General features: G+C 39.6%; 3 protein-coding genes across 8 annotated transcripts in view; 1 reads left to right on the forward strand and 2 right to left on the reverse strand.

Moving 5' to 3' along the window:
- LOC115236029 overlaps positions 1 to 5,551 on the reverse strand; it is a 31,739-nt gene extending 26,188 nt beyond the window's left edge. The window contains exon 1 of the mRNA XM_029808213.1: positions 5,376 to 5,551. The gene's annotated coding sequence lies outside the window, so the exon portion shown is untranslated. The remainder of the gene's footprint in view (positions 1 to 5,375) is intronic.
- LOC115236030 (prolyl 3-hydroxylase OGFOD1) lies at positions 1,860 to 4,773 on the forward strand. The gene is made up of 2 exons (XM_029808215.1): positions 1,860 to 1,986; positions 2,104 to 4,773. Exon 2 carries the CDS (start codon positions 2,660 to 2,662, stop codon positions 4,382 to 4,384), a length of 1,725 nt encoding a protein of 574 aa, XP_029664075.1. The 5' UTR covers positions 1,860 to 1,986; positions 2,104 to 2,659; the 3' UTR covers positions 4,385 to 4,773.
- Positions 5,552 to 6,066: 515 nt separating the features above from the next.
- Positions 6,067 to 7,198, reverse strand: part of LOC115236031 — a 16,912-nt gene continuing 15,780 nt past the window's right edge. For all 6 annotated transcript variants that reach the window (XM_029808221.1, XM_029808218.1, XM_029808216.1 and 3 more), the window contains 2 exons: positions 7,136 to 7,198; positions 6,067 to 6,500 (listed from right to left, as the gene is read on the reverse strand). The exon at positions 7,136 to 7,198 ends at the window's right edge or, in 5 of these variants, runs on beyond it. In XM_029808221.1, coding sequence (XP_029664081.1) covers positions 6,387 to 6,500; positions 7,136 to 7,198 — 177 coding nt within the window. In that variant the 3' untranslated portion in view covers positions 6,067 to 6,386. The remainder of the gene's footprint in view (positions 6,501 to 7,135) is intronic.

The raw sequence follows: 7,198 nt of genomic DNA on the forward strand, positions 1-7,198 counted from the left end.
AAAAAAATAATAATTTTCAAAGCGGAAAATAAAAAAATACACGAATATGTCGCAGCTGAATTGTACTGTTATTTTAATGCAGATATATCCGTCAGAAACAATACGTAATTTTCGCTTTAGAATGACTGTACGAGAAATAAGCGTCAACTATGACATTAGAAATGGACTATAAGAAAAATAGCGCCGACGATATATCGTGACATCGGCACACGTGACTGCATTTACTAATCGATAGTGGCCGCACAATTCGCGACTCAAGGAAAACGCTCGACTAGTGCGTGTAATTTAATGTTAAACTATGCGTAATTCCATCGACTATTGACGAGAACGCGAGACTCCGCGTCCGGTTCGCCTCCGCGAAATGTTGATACGGTACGAGTAAGTTTTAAAATTCGATGATCCGTTCTCGCCATAACCGCGATCGCAGTGGGACGCGAGGAAAGTACAAGGCTCAAGGACGACGATAATCTATACGAGTCTAGATTTAAAAAATTCTATTAAGACTCCGTTTCTGGAAGAGAAACGAACGTTTAAACTCCTCGTTCGAACGAGTCATCGATCGATGTGTCGCGTGACAATATTATTTAAAATATTAAGATGCATTTTATAAATGATGTAAGACGGACGAATTTGCTCTGAAAAAATGACGTTAATTTATAATACATTATGCTATGAAAAAATGACATTAATTTATAATACATTACTAAACAAAAACGAAGATTAACTTATAATCCGGAGCAGAATATTTATAATAATTTCCGCACATTTAAAAAAAAAATATAACTTTATACTTCAATCAATTCATCAGTCGTATTAAATGCCGTTACAAGCACGTTGAAATACAAAAATACACCTGCACACATCATCAGGTGTAAAGGAACGATGACGAGCACTACGCACGCACGTACACAGACACATTTTCTAAATAGGAACAGGACAATTCAAAAACTTCTCGACACAAATATCTAAAAAATATTCGTCTATCTTCAGAACGTGTTCCGAATACCGATGAGATCATACTACTCCGAAATTTACAGGAAGAATTGATTTTAATACCTAAGAAAAATCCTTGCGAGATAACCTCCGAGGAAGCCGGTACGAACGTGATCGACGAGAGGATCTTGGCTGCGAACTTACTCGCGACGCAAAGGACACTGGCGGCACTGGCGCGATCCTTTCGTGTGTCCTGGAACGCGCGTGTTTACCTGGCCGGAAAGACCCCACCCTCGTCTCTAACTCTCGCGAGCGCACAGGCAAGCGTATCTCGGGGGGAAGAAGGAAATCTCGCCGAGATCGCAAGGAGGAAGGAAATTAACGTAGAAAGAAGGAACGAAGCTCGCGCTTGTCACACGAGAGGGTTATAATATTTACTCACGATATACGTGCGTCCTACTTATGTCAGGCTCCAGGATGGTCGGTGGACGACGTTTCTAGGTGGAAATCGATGCCGTGCGTGCACCTCCCGACGCGTTCACTTCACCTCGCACGTTTCCGCGGCGTGTCCCGGGATGCGCCCTGCGAATCCCTTCTGTCCACGCGACCACAACGGCACCCGTCAAACGCGACACGCACCCGCCATGTTGCCACGGCGACGCCAGCGCCATCCGCCAGCGCGACGGTCAAGTTACAGAGCGCGCGAATTTTCAAAAGTGTTACATTTTCCTCTTATTATCGCGCTCGAGAATCAATTCTGAGAGATCATTGAAAAAATCATAATAAGAAAATAATTATTATTAATCGATAAATAAAATCTCCACCGACGATTAATAACAGAAGAGAGGCGCAGAAGATGAGACCCGGAAATTTTCGCGCGGGGCACTAAAGACACGTATTACATTCCTACCCCTTTTCCGACCTTCTATCGGGCGGATGTTTTTCGCGAGAATAATACGCCGAGTCGTCGGATCGTCGTCGTTGCGTGATATCAGATGCACGAGACGGGCTATAGCCAATTCTTTAAATTTGGACATTGTCGCAATTTTTGTGGTATGTATACACGAACGCGCGTCAATCATTTGTGTAAGTCGATATTTATTGATCGCGACGATTATCGCGATCGCGCGATCTTCGCGATTACAATACCTTCACTTATTATGTTCGCAGGTACATACACACGTACCACGACTGACCACGTGGGCTGCATACACCGAATAACGCAAGCACTGCATTCATTCAGCGAGTGTATCACGTGATACTGTCATCTGTCGCATTGAGAACGTGATCGAGACGACGAGATACGCCGGAGGTTTCACCGAGAGTCTACGCGTCGACGAAAGAGGTTAGGTTGCCGATCGTAAATAGTGTCACGTGCATTCGAAAATTGCGAATCTCGTTTCGAGAATTCCAGAGCGGAAAGGTAGGGAAAATGCAACATCGTTAATTGCGTAAATCGTAACTATCGACTTTAAGATTTCTTATCAAATCAGTTACAGCCGATCAAAACTGCTGCGCGATAGAAATATGACCGATTACTTTACAATTGCATGAAAAAAGTTTCATATGATGTTATAAAGTAAGATTAAGAGAATTACGGAAATATATTGTTTGTATAGCGTCGGTGCTCTGAATCGAAAAATTGTATGTGTAGCTTGTTAACAAAAGATAGAATATATATTCCACTCGTTTTTACATTGATTAAGTTTGACAAAGATAGGAAAATATGGTAGATCAAGGCCTGTTCTCGGAGCACATGTATAACAAGAAGTTTCAAGAAGAATTCAAAGAGTACTGGCACTCCCAATCTGATTTTAAAAATGTCGATTTTGAAATTATATCAAAGCCCTTTAGGATTTGTAGAATATCAAATTTTTTAAAAAACGAGAGGTTTATAGAGAATTTAAAGTGCGAATTGGAAAATCATGATCATAAACGCAAAGTTACTGATCTCTATCAATTTGAGAAAACTGATGATTTGTGTGATGCCTCCGACTACTGTACCCAGATGTTGTACAAATCTTTCCAAAAAGATTTGGCATTGTGGATGGAGCGCAATACGAATATTAAGCTAAACAAAACTATCTCAATGTCAAGTGCTCGTTACTATGAAACAGATTATTTATTGTGTCATGACGATGATATGGGTGATAGAAGAATAGCTTATATATTATATTTGTCAAAAGGTTGGACAGAAGAAGACGGAGGTGCTTTAGATCTTTTTGATACGGATGAGCATGGTTCACCTATGAAAGTAGTAAAATCATTAATTCCGGAATATAATTCTCTTGTATTCTTCGAAGTTGTAGACAATTCCTATCATCAAGTAGCCGAAGTAATGACCGATGACAAATGCCGGTGGTCAATTAATGGTTGGTTTCACGGTCCTTTAAAAGAATGTTATCAAGCTAAATCGCCAAGACCTGAATCAATAAAAAATTTCATAGAACCGAGCACCACCGAAGTAGAATTAAGTTCTTGGATCTCTAAACGTTATCTATTACCCAATATAATGGATCAAATTCATGAGAATGTCATGAAAGAACCTTACACATTTCTTGAAAACTTTTTAAAAGAATCTGTATTCAAGCAAATTGCGAATGATTTGACGTCACAAGATATTAGTTGGCAGATGATTGGCCCTGCGGACATACGTCATTACGAGATAGCCGATGAACAAACCTTACCAAAACTATTGAAAGATTTTTATAATTTATTTAAATCTATCTCCTTTTTTCAATTGCTACGGAAATACACGGGGCTTGATCTTGTGCCCGACGAGAAGACTATGAAACCTAAGATGACGATAGAATTGCAGAGATGGTCGGCGGGGTGCTATACATTACTGTATGATAAATCGCTATTGAAAGATAGCTCAGATGATGTAAAAACTCCCCAACTCGACGACGACGTAAATATTACAGCATCGGCTGGTGCATCGACGTCAAAGTCCTCGACTGAAAGAATCTTGAATACAAGTCAATTGAAAAGGAAAAGGCTCGGCTCTTCTTGTCCAACTGTCACAAATTTGTCTCATAAAAAGGTAACTAAATATCTCGATACCCAATCTGACGTTAGCACGCAATCCCTGAGTAAGGACCTCGGACATGATGCGGATGCGAGCAAAACTTCTTCGCTTCAAGATGAGGAATTGTCTCCTAGTGACACATCAGCCAGTGACAGCGAGAATGATTCCATCAATAAAGAAGAATACACGCTTGACCTGATAATACAATTTCACACAGAAAACGAGCAGGGAGTACCAAAAACAGGCGACACGATAGATTTTATAGATCCTAGTCAAGAGCAAGGCACTCTAATTCAAATACCAACGTTAGATAATCATTTTTGTCTAGTTTATAGGTCATTGATGGTATATCGTCTTCAACAGTATTTGAATCATCTCTATGAAGGCTATTCTTATAATTTGATATGTTCGTATTATGAATAATCGCGCATGTAGTGTAGTATTAAACTCTCGTTATAAATTGATATCGTTCTATCGAAGAAAATCTAAAGAAAGAAAGACCAAAATTATTTTTTAATTATTTGATTCTGTTAACGAAAATAGCAGTCTTGGATCGAGATAACAATATTTGTTTTGCGAATGAATTGTAAATATAATATTCGTATTTTAATAAAATTTATCGTGAGGAACAAGTGAAATTTTCTTTTTAGTAAAAAAATACGTTAGCCGTGATAGTTAGGTATGCATGAAAAAAATTGCGGATATTATTCACGAAAAAGTTAAGAAATTAATTTAATAAATATACCAAAGAATGCTAATACTGATGTTAAATAAGATAATTAGTAAAGATATAGTAAATAAATATATATTCCAGTTAAAATATTTTTTTTAATTCTTGAAGGGAGAGGGAATCAACGTAGTAGATATATAATAATACGCTTGAAAAAAATATTGGTGCAATAAGCAATTATCGGCGATTTACAGACTTGCGAAAAGTTTGCGGCGATCTTGCTAAGGTAAAGGTTAAGATTATAATGCAGAAAAACATATACAATCATTTATTAGATGCGATATATACATGGCGTAAAAGGAAATCCTTTATTTCACTTGCGAGAGTCACAGCAAACATTTTCGGGATTCATGCAATCATAAAATCGGATGCGAGGAAACGCGCCAAGAGATGTTTAAGAGAAAAGTTTCCCTCGAAATTTAAGATTTGCATTTCGAATATGTGCTGTCTATAGTACAATCAGACTGGAAACTTTTCTTTCGCCCATCCACGAATTTGTGAATACGCGACGATTGGACATTGCAATTCGTGTGTGCATCCAGGAAACGTAACTCACACGCTACTCTTTGCGAGATCGATTGCGATTCTCTCGCCGCTCGTAAAGTCTCGCGACACGAGCCATTCCGTAAAGGAAGCAGGAGAGGATGAGAGAAAGGACAGATCGAATGAAAAATGAAGGCTTACGCTCTGCCGTGATTACGCTCGGTGGTTTCAGATTCCTGCACTTGAATCCTGGGTCGTGGCAGGTTCGGTTGTCCCGCTACGCCATCCTTGACTGCGGTCTTTGACGTAACCTGACACGTGATAAACTGTTTTAGTACGGAAACTACGGCACGGCGACGCGAGGTCGTAATTTCGCGCAAACGCGAATGAGTGGTTTAGAGAAGCGTTAAAGGAGTTTAGTTGCTCGTCGAACTGAATAAGGAAACTTTATCTGCCACGTGTTCCTCTCGCGTCGTCTTCTATTTCGAGAGCGATCAGTTCGCCGGAAGTTATTAATGGGCGCACCTTTAATACGGTTCCGTTCCGGGTGACTTTATCGGACATTCTTTAAGTGATCATTAAATACGTTCGTCTGATTGATTGTTATCTAACTTATCATAAGCAGATTAAATAATTTACAGCTATAAACTTGTCATATTTCTTTCCCGAAGGCACGTATATATTTTTACAAGAATTTTTTAAATTATTATCACAAAATACGTTTTTTTTTTATTTTTTGACATATGACGTAATACGTTTATGTCAAATGTATTTATTGTTGTCACATGCTACCGTAATTAAATTATTGACGCGTGAATTGGCGCTAAGTATGTACATCCCATCGACAGATTCGTTACTCGTGCAAACATTTTCGGGATTCATGCAATCATAAAATCGGATGCGAGGAAAGGCGCCAAGAGATGTTTAAGAGAAAAGTTTCCCTCGAAATTTTTAAGATTTGCATTTCGAATATGTGCTGTCTATAGTACAATCAGACTGGAAACTTTTCTTTCGCCCATCCACGAATTTGTGAATACGCGACGATTGGACATTGCAATTCGTGTGTGCATCCAGGAAACGTAACTCACACGCTACTCTTTGCGAGATCGATTGCGATTCTCTCGCCGCTCGTAAAGTCTCGCGACACGAGCCATTCCGTAAAGGAAGCAGGAGAGGATGAGAGAAAGGACAGATCGAATGAAAAATGAAGGCTTACGCTCTGCCGTGATTACGCTCGGTGGTTTCAGATTCCTGCACTTGAATCCTGGGTCGTGGCAGGTTCGGTTGTCCCGCTACGCCATCCTTGACTGCGGTCTTTGACGTAACCTGACACGTGATAAACTGTTTTAGTACGGAAACTACGGCACGGCGACGCGAGGTCGTAATTTCGCGCAAACGCGAGTGAGTGGTTTAGAGAAGCGTTAAAGGAGTTTAGTTGCTCGTCGAACTGAATAAGGAAACTTTATCTGCCCCGTGTTCCTCTCGCGTCGTCTTCTATTTCGAGAGCGATCAGTTCGCCGGAAGTTATTAATGGGCGCACCTTTAATACGGTTCCGTTCCGGGTGACTTCATCGGACATTCTTTAAGTGATCATTAAATACGTTCGTCTGATTGATTGTTATCTAACTTATCATAAGCAGATTAAATAATTTACAGCTATAAACTTGTCATATTTCTTTCCCGAAGGCACGTATATATTTTTACAAGAATTTTTTAAATTATTATCACAAAATACGTTTTTTTTTTATTTTTTGACATATGACGTAATACGTTTATGTCAAATGTATTTATTGTTGTCACATGCTACCGTAATTAAATTATTGACGCGTGAATTGGCGCTAAGTATGTACATCCCATCGACAGATTCGTTATTCGTATAATTGGACAATATTGATTAATTGCGCGAGACGGAACGGAACCAGGACCTTTATTCAGATCGTCGTCCGCAGATTACTAATCACCTGGGACGTGGTGGCAATCCCGGCCATACGTTTCCGTAGCTCGTTCAATTGCAGCTCCTGCTG

The sequence above is a fragment of the Formica exsecta genome, unplaced genomic scaffold (genome assembly GCF_003651465.1).
Source record: "Formica exsecta isolate Colony F162 unplaced genomic scaffold, ASM365146v1 scaffold238, whole genome shotgun sequence".
Lineage (NCBI taxonomy): Eukaryota > Metazoa > Arthropoda > Insecta > Hymenoptera > Formicidae > Formica > Formica exsecta.